This window comes from Aulonocara sp. 'chitande type north' Nkhata Bay, linkage group LG12 (genome assembly GCF_057382095.1).
Source record: "Aulonocara sp. 'chitande type north' Nkhata Bay isolate Kocher_YH1m ecotype deep benthic linkage group LG12, A_spYH_male_GT1.1, whole genome shotgun sequence".
NCBI lineage: Eukaryota > Metazoa > Chordata > Actinopteri > Cichliformes > Cichlidae > Aulonocara > Aulonocara sp. 'chitande type north' Nkhata Bay.
Genome location: NC_141355.1, coordinates 31,721,182 through 31,740,295, shown reverse-complemented (window position 1 = coordinate 31,740,295; position 19,114 = coordinate 31,721,182). Strand labels below are relative to the sequence as shown.

The window sequence follows — 19,114 nt, the reverse complement described above, 5'->3', positions numbered from 1 at the left end:
TAGCAAACAATTGGTAAAAACTAATTAAAACTGATATAAAATTGAAAATCTGAAGTCAAAACTAAATATAAAATAAAAACTAATGAAAATTGCAAAACTATTAAAACCCTGCTTACTACCTGCAGATTACTTGTATTTGCTCAATTGTTTACTAAATGTTTGAGGTGTGAAATAAACCGCAATTGAGCAAAATATGGGTGTGTGTGGTTGGAGGATGTGTTAGTGCGTGCGTGCGTGCGTGGGTGTGTGTGGTTGGAGGATGTGTTAGTGCGTGCGTGCGGGTGTGTGTGGTTGGAGGATGTGTTAGTGCGTGCGTGCGTGGGTGTGGGTGTGTGTGGTTGGAGGATGTGTTAGTGCGTGCGTGCGTGGGTGTGGGTGTGTGTGGTTGGAGGATGTGTTAGTGCGTGCGTGCGGGTGTGTGTGGTTGGAGGATGTGTTAGTGCGTGCGTGCGTGGGTGTGGGTGTGTGTGGTTGGAGGATGTGTTAGTGCGTGCGTGCGTGCGTGTGTGGTTGGAGGATGTGTTTGTGCGTGCGTGCGTGCGTGCGCGAGCAAGGGGGAGGGGGCGAAGAACACTTTTCTGTAAAACAAAGGGGGGGCCCAGCAAAAAAAGTTTGGGAACCATTGCCATAGAGGATGCCAGGGTTGAAATCATGGATAAGATGTTTCAGAAAAAAGACAAGATAAAATCTAACCCACTCTAGCATTAATACTTGCATCAGCTTTAGGAAAACTACACCAGGAGGACTGGGTGGCGAGGTGAGGTTGATCCCCTCCATTAGAGTAATGAATTGTCCATAGGAATCCAAAGGACCACCAAGCAGTGTGGTAAAATTGAGGATGTAGTTGATTAGAGGGAGAAGCGTGACACAAGTCTGCCTTTTGGATGGTGTCAGTACGACTCGTTTCTCCTGAAGGTCCAAAGACACAGAGGTGATTCTCTGGGTGAGCAGCATCAAAGTGGACACTGCCAAGAACAGTCTGAAAGTGAAAGAGATATTGCTGTGATTAAATAGGATATCTGTATACATATAATGTTTTTACTTTAGATGTAAAAACATTATGTCTAACTTAGGCTAAGAGTTCATCTATAATGGTGAAGAAATGGCCTCTGACATTCATATCAGAGTCTTTTTAGTACATTAGCTGTTCTAGAGCTGTGATCACACAAAGTTGATTCTTGGAAACGGCATCTGAAAGGTTAGGCAACAACATAACAATTCTTGGAAACGAAACAAAGTCAACAGGCTGCTAAAACCACGTGATGTGGTTGAATGCTTCAAGCAACAGAGATTGTTTTATTGAAAAACACATGGTCGTTTTGAGTTTGACATATTTCATAAAAGTGATTAGGAACATTTTTGCCACTGTGTTTACAACCCTGTACGCGTTTGAAAACTGAAGGGACTGTGCTGTGTTCTAATCCTATCAAAGATCAGAACATAGCTTATATAACTGAGCAAGATAAATTGCTCAGGAGTTTCACCTCATCTCCCAACCGTTGTGGCAGACATCTGTCCCTCCCTGGAGGCTTCTTCCTGTTAAAAGGGAGGGTTACCTTCCCACCATCACCAAGTGCTTTGCCCATAGGGTATCATCTGATTGTTGTGGTTTTCTCTCTAATACTGTAGGGTCATTGCCTTACAACTTAAAGACCTCACTTTTGTGATTTGGTACTAAATTCAAATGACGATTTTATGTTCTACATTGTTATATTTCTAATTTCATGATGCAAATGTGTTCTTTCTTATGTAAATATGATCTTTCTTAAAAAAGCCGTTGTCTCTGTTGTTCTAAACCTAGTAGATACTATTAAGCATTAGTGATACCTTTGAAGGTAATCGATGCCTGGATACCATCACGGATACTTGATTTTGAAATATGTGCTAAGCATGAACTGCACCTTCTTAAAGTATCCAAAAATGTACTGCTCTGGTCACAGGTCCTCATTCTTTTTAAAGGTGCCAACTTTCTGTAACTTGTTATAGAAGTGAGAGGGGTTTTAAATATTTTTTTTAAATAAATACCATAGAGATACCATACAAATCACTGCATGCTGCATTATTTATATTTTATACAACATCCTAACTCTGAACAGGCTTGATTCATACATCTGTACACCCTAGAGAATATTCACTTACGAAAGGTTCGGAGGATATAGCATGAAAACTGTCCCATATGTTTATGTAATTTGTAATGGCAGAGTGAAATCAAGATTAATACCTGATGATGACTGGTTCGTGCAGGTAGTATTCCCTGTTAGGGCTGCCACAAACGATTATTTTGATAGTCGACTAGTCAAAGATTATTTTTGCAATTAGTCGACTAATCAGATCATGCGTCCACTGGACGTAAAAGTACATCTTATTGCACCAGCAGCATCTGCTCTTATACAACTACCATTAGCTTACAGCTTTAAGTGTTTAAGGTCTGTGCTAACTAAAAATAAAGACAAGATGGTAGTTTATTAAATTTTAATGAAATTTGCAGATTGTTTCGGTGAAGTTTAATAAACTCCTTGCTATCTAAAATATAACAGGACACTGGAGTATATTCTCGAGAATCTCACACTTCTGATAATCAGCTGTCTGCTTGACGTTTATTCAGCTATGTAAAAACTATAACTTTAATCTCACCCAAACTGATTTACTCAGGAACAAATAAAATACTAAAAAAAAGCTAAACAATAACATTGTTAAGTTATCTAAGTGACTTATATATGTTTAACCTGAGTAGCGAAAGACAGCGGTGGGTCTCAGGGCACTAGTGAGCCTAGCCCCCGGCTCGCTATCGAGCTAGTGGGTAACAGACGTCTCCGAAAACGTCGGAGCGCTTTTGAAAATATGTGGTGTCTTGATAAACTGAGCAGATATTTGAGGTTTACACAGCTACATTCTCGCCTGAACATATGTTAAACCTTTATTTTGTGACCCAGAAAGAATAATAAGAGTAATATTAAAACTAACTAGCTGCCGCCGTTTGAGCTGGGCTGCGCTATGAATTCTGGGACACTGCTTCTTCTTCTTCTTCGGGGTTTAACGGCAGCTGGCATCCTTGTACATGCAGTGCTGCCATCTTCTGTATCAGTCCGTTATTACACTCTTAAATCCTACTACTTATTCCTGCGTCTTTTGTGATCTTACAAAGCTTCAAACGACGCGTCGACTATTAAATCAGTCGTCGATGATTTTGATAGTCGACGTAATCGTGACTAGTCGACTAATCGTGGCAGCCCTATTCCCTGTACTGTATAAGTAGGTGCCAGAAGGTTTGCCACAACATCTGCATAACAAATGCCCAGGTGTGGATACAGCTGTGATCTACACAGCACACGAGTAGAACAAAGGCAAGTGTGGAGGTGAACAGCTTGTGCTGTTATCCTGTTTGGTTTTCTCCAAACGTGATGCTTTGCAGTATCGCTAGACATCGCTATTGAAGCCTTTAGAGTCTCAGATGTAGCTCTTCTACATATATGTCTTTGGTTTGTCTGAGCATCTTCACCTTGTGCATTGTTTTATCACACATGTGAATCAGATCAATGAACTGCCAGACAATTTGTTTTTACAGAGGTCACCATACTTGCTGATGATTGTAGCATCTGGCTGTTACTTACCTTCTTACATCCTATAGACGCAAAGATTTAGTTTTTCCACACTGCTTCTGCATTTTGCTTACAAAAATGCACAAAAACTAATATTTCAATTCACTCATAATTTCTTTTTACCTTCAGGCTCTTGCAGACAATCATCATCCTTCATCCCGTCGTGGTCACCAGGCGCCTGATCTTGGTGTCGTTCCTCGTCTTCTGTGAGCATCTCAGATTCTTGGTTTTGCTTCTGCTCGAAAGGACCTTTCTCTTCTTCCTCCTTGAAGCATTCAGGAGAGTGCACTTCCTTCTTCAGACATTCTTTCTCAAGTACTGGTATTTCTGTGCAAGGTTTAGGTTCCTGTTCACTGCTTTGCTGAGTGTGCACTTCTTCCTGCTTTAATTTTGTAAACGAGACACCTAAAATATCGCCGGTGATCATCTTAAGTTGTGCACAAGTGGGCGGGAGGGTTAACATATGTCTTTCAATTTTTAAACTCTCCTCTGTCCTCGTGTTATTTACATGTGCAATATTTAGCTTTGTTAAGGCTGAATTTGCCTCTATACCAACTTGATTCTTTGGATTCTGGAACAAAGGGAAGTTGCTCTCTTCAGCTAATGGGATATCACTTGCCTCAGTGCCCTTCTCCATCTTGACCGTTTTACCCTCATCTGCCTTGTTATGCATCTTGCTGTCATCATTGGCCAACTGTAAGATATGACGCAGTATGTCATCTTCTACCTTTGCCTCAATGTTCAGTGTTTTATGCTCAAGTGCTTTAACGTCTTGCTTTTCAGCTGGTGTTTCTTCATCCACTTTGAAATCATTTTCTGTCTCCATTTGTTGTTTGTCTTCAGATTCTGTGAATTCAGGTTGGGCTTGGTTTTCATTTGTCTGCCTCTCTTCCTCTGGATCGCCGTAATCCTCACATGGGGTATCTGTAATTTTCACTTCTGTTACACTTTGTTCCACATTTCCTGTCTCCATTTGTTGTTTGTCTCCAGATTCTGTGAATTCAGGTTGGGCTTGGTTTTCATTTGTCTGCCTCTCTTCCTCTGGATCGCCGTAATCCTCACATGGGGTATCTGTAATTTTCACTTCTGTTACACTTTGTTCCACATTTCCTGTCTCCATTTGTTGTTTGTCTCCAGATTCTGTGAATTCAGGTTGGGCTTGGTCTTCATTTGTCTGCCTCTCTTCCTCTGGATCGCCGTAATCCTCACATGGGGTATCTGTAATTTTCACTTCTGTTACACTTTGTTCCACATTTCCTGTCTCCATTTGTTGTTTGTCTCCAGATTCTGTGAATTCAGGTTGGGCTTGGTTTTCATATGTCTGTCTCTCTTCCTCTGGATTGCCGTAATCCTCACATGGGGTATCTGTAGATTTCACTTCTGTTACACTTTGTTCCACATTTCCTGTCTCCATTTGTTGTTTGTCTCCAGATTCTGTGAATTCAGGTTGGGCTTGGTTTTCATTTGTCTGCCTGTCTTCCTCTGAATCGCCGTAATCCTCACATGGGGTATCTGTAGATTTCACTTCTGTTACACTTTGTTCCACATTTCCTGTCTCCATTTGTTGTTTGTCTCCAGATTCTGTGAATTCAGGTTGGGCTTGGTTTTCATTTGTCTGCCTCTCTTCCTCTGAATCGCCGTAATCCTCACATGGGGTATCTGTAATTTTCACTTCTGTTACACTTTGTTCCACATTTCCTGTCTCCATTTGTTGTTCGTCTCCAGATTCTGTGAATTCAGGTTGGGCTTGGTTTTCATATGTCTGTCTCTCTTCCTCTGGATTGCCGTAATCCTCACATGGGGTATCTGTAGATTTCACTTCTGTTACACTTTGTTCCACATTTCCTGTCTCCATTTGTTGTTTGTCTCCAGATTCTGTGAATTCAGGTTGGGCTTGGTTTTCATTTGTCTGCCTGTCTTCCTCTGAATCGCCGTAATCCTCACATGGGGTATCTGTAATTTTCACTTCTGTTACACTTTGTTCCACATTTCCTGTCTCCATTTGTTGTTCGTCTCCAGATTCTGTGAATTCAGGTTGGGCTTGGTTTTCATATGTCTGTCTCTCTTCCTCTGGATTGCCGTAATCCTCACATGGGGTATCTGTAGATTTCACTTCTGTTACACTTTGTTCCACATTTCCTGTCTCCATTTGTTGTTTGTCTCCAGATTCTGTGAATTCAGGTTGGGCTTGGTTTTCATTTGTCTGTCTCTCTTCCTCTGGATCGCCGTAATCCTCACATGGGGTATCTGTAATTTTCACTTCTGTTACACTTTGTTCCACATTTCCTGTCTCCATTTGTTGTTTGTCTCCAGATTCTGTGAATTCAGGTTGGGCTTGGTTTTCATATGTCTGTCTCTCTTCCTCTGGATTGCCGTAATCCTCACATGGGGTATCTGTAGATTTCACTTCTGTTACACTTTGTTCCACATTTCCTGTCTCCATTTGTTGTTTGTCTCCAGATTCTGTGAATTCAGGTTGGGCTTGGTTTTCATATGTCTGTCTCTCTTCCTCTGGATTGCCGTAATCCTCACACGGGGTATCTGTAATTTTCACTTCTGTTACACTTTGTTCCACATTTCCTGTCTCCATTTGTTGTTTGTCTCCAGATTCTGTGAATTCAGGTTGGGCTTGGTCTTCATTTGTCTGCCTGTCTTCCTCTGGATCGCCGTAATCCTCACATGGGGTATCTGTAGATTTCACTTCTGTTACACTTTGTTCCACTTTTCCTGTCTCCTGTTCTCTTGCAGTCTCTAGCAGCACAAGCTCCGCTTGTTTTTGCAGCTCTTGTTGGACAGTAGAGTTTGGTTTGGCATTTTCATGTTGAATGTCTGATTCGGAAGTCTCGCCAGGACTTTCTCCGTTGGTTTCCTGGCATTCCCTGATCTGGAGTGCACTTTTCTCTGTGGTATAGTTTTCTTCCAGGTTCTCAGCTTGTGGAACCTCATCACAGTCTGCAAAAAGGTCCTCCATTTCTACATCTTCTCTCTCCTTATCTAGCTGGTCCATGTTAGACAAATGTTCCTCTTCTTCTTCTGTTACTGGCACATTATCAACGCTTGCCTCCAGCTGATCAAGGCTCCCCTGACCTACGAGTTCATGATTCTTCATGACCTGCATAGACAGAATCAAGGTCCAAATTATGATACACTTTTCCATCACATTATATTGGGGTGGGGCACTGATGATGTAGAAGCCTCAAAAACTCATTTATCCAATATAATACACTTGGAGTTATGGGGTTGAGATAAGACTCCCAGTCCTATAGTTTATGGGAAGACAGACATGACATAGTAAACACTTTCCTTGTGAGTTTATGGGCTTAGTCACTGATTTTGGAAGCATACTGAATAAAACATTACTACAACTATTTTGCAAATCATGTTTAAATTGCTTAAAAATGTTGGATTATCTTTTGTCTGCTTACTGCATAGAGATAGCAGTTTCACTGTCAGCCCCTCTCCTTCTCACCACATCTTATTCTTTGAAATAGAAGTGGGCGGTATAAACGGTATACGGTAGAAACTATATAAATTTGGCTAACGGTAGAGATTTTGACTATACCGCTCTAGTGTATGTTGATGGTGTCATCAAGCTGCGCCTGTTTTAGTTGAAAGCATTGCAGCGACTAAAAACAACATCATCTGCAATTTTTACTGAGCGACAGTAATAGCAAAGAGACAAAGTACTTTTGGAATATGGGGATAGCCAAAAACTCCACTCCTCCACTTCCGTCCCATTGATTCATTCAGTGGGGCAAAAAAGTATTTAGTCAGCCACCGATTGTGCAAGTTCCCCCACTTAAAATGATGACAGAGGTCAGTAATTTGCACCAGAGGTACACTTCAACTGTGAGAGACAGAATGTGAAAAAAAAAAAAAATCCATGAATTCACATGGTAGGATGTGTAAAGAATTTATTCGTAAATTAGGGTGGAAAATAAGTATTTGGTCACCTCAAACAAGGAAAATGTCTGGCTCTCACAGACCTGTAACGTCTTCTGTAAGAAGCTTTTTTGTCCCTGTTACGACCCGGCTCAAAAGCCGCAACATAAAAAAAAGGAGATGAATAACAGAGTGTGGGTGAGAAGAGGTTTCATCCTAAAATGGAAAACCAGGTTGGCTAAAATGGCTGGTGCCACCAAGGCAAAGACTAGTGCACTGCCGGAAAGCTTGCCTCAGGTATGCTTTTATCCACACCTGACTAGGTGTGGCCAATTAGCACCAGCTGAAAACACTGAGACGATTAAAAGCTGCAGAGGGACGTAACACCTCCTCCCTTAAAAGGGTTCCTCTAGGACCCTTAAATTTATTAAAAGCCCCTCTGAAGCCTTCAGTTCCTTGACCCACAAACCTGGAATAAAAGTTAAAGCTAACAGAAGCACAGTGTTCACGTTATAGTTGGCATCTCTAAGCATGGATGGGCATGAGGATTTGAAGTTGCCACACTGAACAGACAAAAAGTAACATGTGACCAACACAAAGGAGCACAACAGTCAAACCCAAAATTATTACCTGATCTGCTACAACACAAAACCAAAAGTAGCAACAAATAATCACAACTAAGTGATCTGTTGTCTCCACCACACAAACAGTCACATACAAGTGGCCCTATACCACAACAAGTTACTTTAATCCAAGAAGTTCAGTAAATCAAGCACACTAGTGACCAACCACAAAATGGAGAGCTATGGCCACACAATGATCACATCAAGGGTGGCTCAGCACCCCACAGTGTTATTGCCATCACCTGGCCAACAACACTCACAAGTGATCCAACAAAATAGCCATATTCCCCACAACACTAAAGGTCACAGCACAAAACACTCACCTCACAAGGATCTCATTAGCATCCATCCACACTGACATATGCACACACAGGGTGTGCACACAATGCCAACTTAAAAACAGCCTACCTGCCTCAGCTACAGACCATAATCAAGAATGGTCTCAAACCTCCTACCAAGTTTGGTGCCACTGATTTACTATGTGCAACTCCCAGCCTAAAACACTAAAAACAACAAAACCCTAACTTTACCTACCCTAGTCTTCAGTGGTGTACCAGGCTCGAGGCAACTTTAAACGCGAACTCGAGAGCAGGCAGCAGACCAGAGATATAGTCTCCTACCAAACTCTGAAGCGTACCCCCACCCAGGATAGCCACCAAACACAATAAACTAAAACAATAAAGCAAAACAACAAACAAGTGCTTCGATGGAAGGGCAGCACAGCCACCCAGCTGAAACACACTTACTAAAGTGAGTTTGCACAATTACAGTGACCACCATCACTCACCCACTTAAAAGCAAAACAAACTGACATTCAGTCTCCACTAAAATGTCCAAATATCCCGGACGTGCCACCACTTATGTTACGACCCGGCTCAAAAGCCGCAACATAAAAAAAAGGAGATGAATAACAGAGTGTGGGTGAGAAGAGGTTTCATCCTAAAATGGAAAACCAGGTTGGCTAAAATGGCTGGTGCCACCAAGGCAAAGACTAGTGCACTGCCGGAAAGCTTGCCTCAGGTATGCTTTTATCCACACCTGACTAGGTGTGGCCAATTAGCACCAGCTGAAAACACTGAGACGATTAAAAGCTGCAGAGGGACGTAATAGTCCCCCACTCGTTACCTGCATGAATGGCACCTGTTTGAACTCATCATCTGTATAAAAGACACCTGTCCACAGCCTCAAACAGTCAGACTCCAAACTCCGCCATGGCCAAGACCAAAGAGCTTTTGAAGGACACCAGGAAAAGTATTGTAGACCTGCACCAGACTGGGAAGAGTGAATCTACAATAGGCAAGCAGCTTAGTGTGAAAAAAATCAACTGTGGGAGCAATCATCAGAAAATGGAAGACATACAAGACCACTGATAATCTCCCTCGATCTAGGGCTCCACGCAAGATCTCATCCCGTGGGGTCAAAATGATCATGAGAACGGTGAGCAAAGATCCCAGAACCACACGGGGGGACCTGGTGAATGACCTGCAGAGAGCTGGGACCAAAGTAACAAAGGTCACCATCAGTAACACACTACAACGGCAGGGAATCAAATCCCGCAGTGCCAGACGTGTTCCGCTGCTGAAGCCAGTGCATGTCCAGGCCCGTCTGAAGTTTGCCAGAGAGCACATGGATGATACAGCAGAGGATTGGGAGAATGTCATGTGGTCAGATGAAACCAAAGTAGAACTTTTTGGTATAAACTCAACTTGTCGTGTTTGGGGGAAGAAGAATATTGAGTTGCATCCCAAGAACACCATACCTACTGTGAAGCATGGGGGTGGAAACATCATGCTATGGGGCTGTTTTTCTGCCAAGGGGACAGGACGACTGATCCGTGTTAAGGACAGAATGAATGGGGCCATGTATCGTGAGATTTTGAGCCAAAACCTCCTTCCATCAGTGAGAACTTTGAAGATGAAACGAGGCTGGGTCTTCCAACATGACAATGATCCAAAACACACCGCCCGGGCAACAAAGGAGTGGCTCCGTAAGAAGCATTTGAAAGTCCTGGAGTGGCCTAGCCAGTCTCCAGACCTCAACCCCATAGAAAATCTGTGGCGGGAGTTGAAAGTCCGTGTTGCTCGGCGACAGCCCCAAGACATCACTGCTCTCGAGAAGATCTACATGGAGGAATGGGCCAAAATACCAGCTACTGTGTGTGCAAACCTGGTAAAGACCTATAGTAAACGTTTGACCTCTGTTATTGCCAACAAAGGTTATGTTACAAAGTATTGAGTTGTATTTTTGTTAGTGACCAAATACTTATTTTCCACCCTGATTTACGAATAAATTCTTTACAAATCCTACCATGTGGATTCATGGATTTTTTTTTTTTTCACATTCTGTCTCTCACAGTTGAAGTGTACCTCTGGTGCAAATTACTGACCTCTGTCATCATTTTAGGTGGGGGAACTTGCACAATCGGTGGCTGACTAAATACTTTTTTGCCCCACTGTTAATGCTGAATTCTCTCGCAGCTGCTATATTCCCATGTTGTTGCAGTATATTAATGACTAACCTCGTATTGTGGATGGATTATCTCAGTTGTTCTCCTGACTGAAGTTTGGTCCGTTTACAGCATCCTGCCATGCAATTGCATTTGTCCCTAACCACTAGAAACCCTCACGTTAAAAAGTTGGCATTCATCCTTCAGCTTCACTGTGCTAATGTTATGCTAACGTAGCTGTGTCGCTAGCAATCACGTAGGACATCATTATATACCAGCTAGCCCAACTTCAGTAACCTTACAAATGTCATTGCTGTTTAGTTTTCTGTCTTCATTTATGTTGGAAGTGATAGCAGAGCTGTACATTTAAATTTTTTCAGAAATCTCTCAGTCAGAACATGCTATATGATGTTTAGGTGGAAGCTAGCGAGCAAATTTCCTGCTAACTTCTAACTCCATTCAATTTAATAGATTCTGTTTTCATGGATGCCTGGATGTTAAACTTAATTGTTACACCTGGTAGAGCAGAAACGCTGATCATTTTATTAAAGATGAAAGAATTGCGATAGTTTGTAACTCTCAGTGACGCTGCAGTGTTTGACTTTGGGACCTGAAGTGGACGGAGTTTTGGATTACTCCGCAAGGCTCCTGACTACGGCAGCCGTAATGCTCCGGCAATCCATCAAGCGGTGCGCTTTCATAGCTCTCCAAAGTCGTACTAAAACATTTTTTGATTTCTACGCACCGTGTAACACAAAATCGGTTTGAGGTCAGTAAGCACAACCAGAATTCATACATAAGGCACACTGTCGATTTTTGAGAAAATTAAAGGATTTTAAGTGTGCCTTATAGTGTGTAAAATACGTTATACAGAAGAAAAGAATATATCCTGATATATATCGTTACCGCACATGCTTCAAATTATACCGTGATATGGATTTTAGGCCATATCGCCCAGCCCTACTTTGAAACTAAGATGGTTGTGGTGAAAATGCTAATCTTGGGGCATCAAAACACAATTTCAGAAACCAACGGATCATGTCACAGTAGTTGTCCATGTCCATCTTTGACATTACTTATGGTTTAATCCCTGTAAATGTAGCACTTTTTAATAGCCAAGGAATTGGGGTAGGATATGCACTGCATCACTCCATTAGGTGCAACCTTAATCAATATTAAACCGATTTGTGGCAAAGTTTTTGGACTACAAAAACATTCAGACTAAAGGAATCAAATGGCCCAGTGCCAATGTCTCTGTAGCCAATGTGATATGTGAATAAAACCATTCTTTTGCAAAAGTAAGTCCACTGTCTATATGTAGCTTGTGAAAGTGATGCAGTGCTACTAAGCAAGATGCATGGTTGACATTTAAAAATGTCATTCTGATGAATTCTTTATGTTAATTTATATATCTATTCATATTTTTAGGATGTATGCTCCCACTCTCTTTCGTTGGCTACTCCCTTCAAATACCAGACATGTTGACATCTGACATCTAATTGCTGTTTACATTTTTTATAGGCTTAAATAACTTAATTCTTCATTCAACTTCATTTTCTCTTGATTTTCTAGATCTTCATGGTTATGACAGCAGTGTGTAGAACAAAAGCACCGTCCGCCCATCAGTTAAAGAGAATACCTTTTTTGACCCAAAGATGATGCCTTGATGGCAACGTGACAGCTTGGGGCGACGAACCTCTATTGGCACTACACGTTCCCCTGTAAAGAAAAAAAAAAGGAAAAAAGGGAATGCTTATGTGACAGCGTCAGGTATCGGAAAGCAGAACACGTTCCTACAAATCCTGCAAATGCTCCAACATACCACGATGCAAGACAATGTGATCAATCATGTTGTTCTTGTTCTTAGTTTGGTACAGACAGAAAGGGCAGCAGAGGTCCTTCTGATGAGTAGGCTTTGACTGGCAGGTAGAGTGACCCGTCTCCATGTGCATTTCCAGAGTTTTCCTAATGACAACAGGAGAAATCAGTGATAACATTGCAAATCTGTCGGTGTTTGGTGACAACTCGTGTTGAGTAATGAGTAGAAATGACAAATTCAAGATGTCTGTCAAGTCAAATACCTCATAAAACTCATCCAAGTTATTCCCATACATTTAAAATAATTGACAACAATGTCTAAATTTGAATAAAAGAAGCTTCTTCTTCAAAAAGGGTTCAAACAGCAGATAGCGCGGCATGTTTGATTTAGCACACTTTTATGCCAGGTTCTCTTCCCGATGCCACCCCAAAGGGATTTGTGTCTCCTCCTTGAGGCAAACCAGGAATGCATTATGTCACCTGACTATAGAAACTAGTCAGATCCTGCGCATCTGTGATGATGCAGAATTAAAAGTATCAATTATTACTCATCCTGAATGCAAATGCGAGAATAAATGCAACATTTAAAACAAATGTGAAAACGAATATTTACTAGGGCTGCTCGATTATGGCAAAAATTATAATCACAATTATTTTCACTGAAATTGAGATCTCGATTATTTGACGATATTTATTTAACAATAACAATGTATTGAATAATGACTTTAAAGATTGTCAAAAAATAATATAAAATAGTGTGCAAATACTGATAACAGTGCAAATGTTTGCAATATAAAAAATAAATGAAAAATGTAAACATCTATGTTTAGTGAACTTTGCAGTGTTGCTCTGTGGTGCAGCTACGACACTGTAGCAAAGTTTACACACTATGTCTACTTGATCCACGTCTGACTCCGCCAACCCATAATGTTTCCACACCACTGAAGTTTTTTTTTACCTCTCTTTTCAACCAACAGCAGTCACTCTCCTCTCCAAATAACTTCTGCTTAGCTTTCGGAGCTTCCCTCGGGTCCTCTTAATTGTTGTGACACGTGTTCGAAATGCAGAGAGGTGCGCTCGATTTGCCACACGGAGCAGCGCGAGAGTAAAGCACGAGGGAGGGGCTAATAATCGGCTCAGTCATTTTTAATGATTGTTTAAAGCCCAGATCGTAATCGTGATTAAAATTCGATTAATTGAGCAGCCCTAATATTTACATAAAAAAATATATATATATATTTTTTTTAAATCTTGAGATAAAGAAGCTTTTCTGCAAAGGTTTTCCAATACCCAGATAGGCACTGTACTTTTTCAGACTAAACAAGACCAACTGTTAAAATTTCCATTTGGCTATGTTACTTTTTAAGTGAGCCCACAAGAAGAAGAAGAAGAAAAAAGCGTGGCAAAATGGTGTGACTGCTTTAATATATGAGCTTAAATTTGTCTATTATCAATACTTTTTTTTAGTTTAGTTTTTAACAATAAAAAAAGCCCAAAGTTCTTACTTGTGTTTTAATCCAGATGTGGAGCTATTGTCCAGTTTCTTGATGGCTGCGTGGCTGTGCTCATGGGAATGCAAGCCTTTCAATGACATAAACATCCGGCCGCACTGTTTACACGTGTGTTTGTCTCCATTCGATTCTAGTTCTGGCTGCTGTACATCAGAGAGTTCTGATGTAGCGGCGCTCTGTACTCGTGTCCCGTTCCAACGATTAACCTCGTTCACAGTTTCCAATGTGGTCATTTCATCTTGCCTGCAGGGCTGGGAAAAAAAAAAAAAAAAAAAAAAAATCACAGTAATGGTCAAATAACACGAGTAGATCAGAAGACAAAGAGCATAGACAGGAATTACAGCGTCAACTTACCTCGCTGGATTCTTGCTCTAGTGTTGTGCTAATAAGCGACTCCTTTCTCTGCGCAGCCTTGGCCTTCTTTAGCATCCTTGCTCTGTGGCGATCCATGTGATAACACAACTTTCTAATCCCATTTAATTGTGTGTTGCAGTGGTCACATTTGTAAACCCCTGTGCTTTTCATTGTCTTCGATCCTAGTGACAACACAGTAAAGTCCAATTTCCACTCTGAGCGGTGAAAAGTACTATAGTGGTCAATGAGCAGCTGCGACGACTTGAATGTTAATTCTGGACATTTCAAACATTTAACCTTTGTGCTGTTGCCTGATTTAAGTACGTTGCTGGGAGAGTTCCATTTACGCTTATTATATTTCTCAAGAAGTTTGTAAATACTGACTGCATCCAATTTGTGAGTATTTTTGTAGTGGCGCTGGAGGTATTGATATCGTCCTTTATAGGTGCACATCTGGCACTTGTACAACTGTTTGTTGCTGCTTTTTTCTGCTGTTATGCTAGACTTCAATGTCTTATGCAGACATTTTTGGAGCTGCTGTTCTGGTTTTTGTTCTTGTTCATATCTTTCAATTACAGCTTCCGGGTGTTTCAATCCACAGTGAGTGTGGAGACCCTTTTTGCTATTAAAATTTGCAGAGCAGTAAAGGCACTTGAACACTTTGGAGGACAATGAGCCGGGTCTGTCACTTTGGTCTTCCACCCGCCAGCTTGCGCTTGTTTTCTTGGAAAGTTTTGCACTCAAAGGATGAACCATTCGGTAATGGTGTGCCAGATCTGACAAAGATTTAGATTTAAAAGAGCATCTTTTGCAAGACAAACCAGCTCTATTTTGTCCGTATCTTTGGGATAGCAATCTGTTTTCAGTGCCATTGCCTCCACTCTGCTCTAGATCAGGCTTCTTCTTTTTACAATGGACCATTCCAGGACCGACATATAACTGAAAACTTACATACTCAACGCAGGGGACACGTCCTAGGTGGCGTTCCTCGTAGTGCTCATAAACTGCTGCAGCTTTTTCATGTCTGAAAACACAGAATTCACAATAATAGCCGGGCTCTAATAATCCTTGTCTAAAATAATATCTTAAAATATCTGTGACTGTACGCTTTACTTTGTGAATTTTCCTTAAATGCGTCTTCAGAGCATATATCACGTCAGTTTTGTATGCGCATGCGTAACAGTTCAGGGACCTCTTTCTGTGTGGGGTTGTCACTGAGGGTGTTGCTGAAATGACCAAAGACTTTGAATGCTTCCTTGTTTTTTTCTTTTTCATTTTCAGCTTGAGGATTTCCTGAGCAGCTTCTTCATTTTGAGTGGATGTTAGAAGAGATTTCTGTGCCTGATTGTGGATCTTAGATGTATGCAGGAGGACTTCTGAAGTCTTCGCCTTAAATCCATGATGTATTCTGCTGTAATGGTGCATTACGTGATCCAAAGTACTATGCCTGTAGTTACAAAAGTGGCAAAAAAATGCTTTTTCTTCACCTTCATTTATTATAGGAGGTGGTAGACGGGAAGAAGAGGAATCCTTTGCATTTGCTTTCCTGATTTCATCATGGATTAAAGCTGTATATTCAAGAACACACTTAGTGCTGGAATTACACTTTCGATGAACCTTAGCCTGATGGTTAATTACTCCTTTTACAGATGGATTTCCAAAGTTGCATTTGTGGCAGTAAAACAAGTTTTCTGGACATGCGTAGGACTTGTTCTGTCTCTCTCCTGTTTCTGAGGCATCTGCTGTGTAATCCTCCTTATACAGATCTTCTTTTTCCCTACACATCTTCACTTGTTTACTAGTATTAAATTGGGAAGATGAAGGACTTTTTGACATCTTAGATTCACTCTGACGTTTCTGCATCTCAGCACTGTACCCTAGGACATCATCAGTACCTATTGGTGCATCCATAGAATGTTTTGCATAGTGATGACCAAGGATACTCTTAACCTTGGTACTTGTGTAACTGCAGAACTGGCAGTAAAATGTTTCATTTGGTAAACTGGATGAGGAAATGTCCAGTCCAGTAGTAATTTCATTACTGGATTTTGTTGGAAACTTCGAAGATTCCCCTTTCGTGGTTTGGGAAGATTCTGAACGATTCTTACAGGCTTCTGGTGTGGTCTCTGAATGATCTACTACAATCACAGAATCTGAACACTTCTCAGATGTCATCTCTGATGCTGCATGTGATGTGGGACAAGCGGACTGTTTGATTTTATCTAATGTGATTACTTCATCTGGGTGGCTTTTTTGGTAGTGAACATCTAGACTCAGCTGAGACGATTCCTCTTGGCATTCAGACATTGAATATCTGCAGAACAATAAGGAATTCTCCACTTCATATGTTGCATGCTTTGCCTTGTAATGTTCTTTCAAAGACTTCAATAGATTGATAGTAAATTTACAAAGAAAGCATTTGAAAACCAAACTGAGGCCACATGATTTCATGGCAAATACATCTGGGGCATCTGGATGATTTTCCAAGTAGTGCCTCTTGAGGTCAGCTGTGCTTAAAAACTCAACTGGACACTCCAAGCAACGAAAGGTGGCACTGTGATCACTTGCGTCCTGAATGTAGACAGAATTGTATCTGATATAAGGGTGGTCACTTTGATAATGGGCAGAAATTCGCCTGATGCCCACGTCACTGTAGTCACAATGTTTACAAGAATACACTTTTGCCGCGTCTGCCTCGTCTTCATCTTCGCTGACTTCGCTGCTGGATGACTGTTGTCTATTTTCATTTTCCGTGAGCATCTCTTCGTTATCCAACTTGGCTTTTTTGACAGGATGACCTTTTAAACTTTTACCACTGGATCTCTTCACAGCACTGTCAGGAACAGTTTCCTTTCTGAATTGTTCCGGAGTTTTAGTCAAATCAGTAGTCAAGTCAGTGTGCAAAAAAGGGTACGACTTACTTCCGGTGATATCTATCACAGACTTTGCTGTGACTTTAAACACACCACTACTGTTTGGACAGGAGCTTGAAGGAGATTCCTGCAAAATTTTCAGGTCCTTTAATGTGCAGTTTGCTTCTGAGGTAGAAATATCTGAAAGAACTGATGGATCTTCCGATGTTCCTGCAGCTTCATTGTTCTGGTTTGCTGAAATGACACTTAAAGTGCTGTCGAGGTTTTCTGAAATGATGACACCTCCTGACACGTTAGGATTTTCTGAAGTTTTGTGACACAGTTCCTCGTGTTCACTTAAACCATCCCAACTACAAGCTTTAAAATCACACCTCTGGCATTTAAAATTATCTCCTGAACTGCTGCTCTCTGTGTTGGCTTTGTCAGTCCCAGGGGATAAACCAGCCTCTCTGAGAGAAATTTCTGTATTGAGGCCATGCACCTTGTAAAGGTGTTCAAAAAGGTACACCTTGGATTCGAAGATCAGCACACAGTGACTACAATGGAAAGCCTCGACTTGGGATTCTTCAGTGACTGCTTGGCTGATGACTTGCTTGATGTGGCCAGAGGTGGAGCACTCCACTGTATCTGAGGGGGCAGGCAACAGACCAGTATAGATCAGCATAGGTCAGTATCTATTCACAAAGACGTTGCATACCTCTGTGATACATACCGTTTTCCATCTTGCATGCCTCTTTTAACCCACAGCCTTACACATTAAGTGACACACCTAGACAACTGAAAAAACAGATTATTATTTTTCTCAAGGCACAGAAGCAGCACAACATAATCCGACACTACTTCGTTATCCGTTATTAAGTTAAACACACAAGTGAATACTTAAAAAAGAGAGCGAGAGAGCGAGATTGTACGCTTTGCTAATATTATCTTTAAATATGGCAGCACAAAGAACTCAACACCTCTATTTAACTTTCAGTGTAGCATATTCAACAGGAAGGAGACGTAAAACGAGTCAACCGAATAAACAGATCCTACCTATTTTAACAAAATGCCGAAATGTGCAACTCGCTAAAGTGCGCGATGCACGCAAGGTTTTTACTCACGCATGCACACCAAAACAGGACAAGGCTTAGGAGGCACCGTTTTGAACCGCTGCTGGAAGTCGCGTGAACACGGAGCACGTTTCCGCCATTTTTCAAGCGTGTGTGACTCTCCCTGGCCTGTGCTTCCCCCACCGCAACAAAACATCTTCACTTCCGTAGAATTCACCAACCCTTCAAAATAAAACTACCTGAAAACTACCTCCGCTGTGTAAGTAATTAAAATATCAATTGTAATGTTATTTACCAGCAGTTACACGAGATTCGATATAACGACAGGATATTTTGGTTTAATACGAACTAGGATTTCTTGATTGTATTTTTTTTAATTTTATCAATTTGATAAAAAAAATATATGTGTTTGTTAATATTCACGAAAACGTATGGAGTTTTTTGTTGTTGTTTTTTTTACTTCCACGCTTAGTTCATTGTGAAATATGGGGAAACAGTAACCGGAAGTACGTAGATTTCATACCTTAACGCCAAGCCCCCCTTTTAAAAGTCTTTTCTGTTTTTGTGATGGTGTTGTTTTCTGTTTCTATGGCCGGCGATATAGGTATTATAATGTCCAATGAAAGGTATTAACAAATCCTCCATACTGTAAGTGTTATATAGCACCGCATATTTAAATAAATGGGCGCTATTGTTATTAAAAACTTATAACAGAAATCCTTTTTTCAGGCTCGGTTTCTATCGCAGGCAGTTGGCCACGTGCTTGCGGTGACGATGCTTGCTGAGCTGCACAGGTCACAAAGAAAGCAAGAAAAGCTTTGTTTTACCAATATCACCTTGGTATCCCAGAGAAATTTTATACTGATGTTGCAGACTTTTGCAGAGGGTCTGGCTTTTACAACAAGATGAAAGCTAAAACATTCTAGGGGAAAATTAAAGGATCTAGATTTGTGTCA

General features: G+C 41.1%; 1 protein-coding gene across 2 annotated transcripts; it reads right to left on the bottom strand.

The window, feature by feature from the left end:
- Positions 1–823: 823 nt before the first annotated feature.
- Positions 824–18,337, bottom strand: LOC147317779 (uncharacterized). Of its 2 annotated transcripts, XM_086315093.1 has the most exons (8): positions 18,210–18,337; positions 17,819–17,883; positions 14,234–17,733; positions 13,874–14,130; positions 12,373–12,515; positions 12,190–12,269; positions 3,723–6,711; positions 824–979 (listed from the first exon to the last, which is right to left on the bottom strand). In XM_086315093.1, exons 2-8 carry the CDS (start codon positions 17,826–17,828, stop codon positions 954–956), a joined length of 7,005 nt encoding a protein of 2,334 aa, XP_086171219.1. In that variant the 5' UTR covers positions 17,829–17,883; positions 18,210–18,337; the 3' UTR covers positions 824–953. The 2 variants fall into 2 exon arrangements, with proteins under 2 accessions (XP_086171219.1, XP_086171218.1); XM_086315092.1 differs by lacking the exons at positions 17,819–17,883; positions 18,210–18,337 and having other exon boundaries at positions 14,234–17,770.
- Positions 18,338–19,114: the final 777 nt, after the last annotated feature.

Bases quoted from the DNA above. Each gene is read 5' to 3' on its own strand.
- LOC147317779 (XM_086315092.1), bottom strand. From the start codon at position 17,770: ATGCTGATCTATACTGGTCTGTTGCCTGCCCCCTCAGATACAGTGGAG. The intron at 6,712-12,189 runs GTATTCTCTTTA...CTGTCTATGCAG, and splicing joins TCATCTTTGGGTCAAAAAAG to GTCATGAAGAATCATGAACT. The intron at 980-3,722 runs GTAAAAAGAAAT...TTTCACTTTCAG, and splicing joins TTGTCTGCAAGAGCCTGAAG to ACTGTTCTTGGCAGTGTCCA.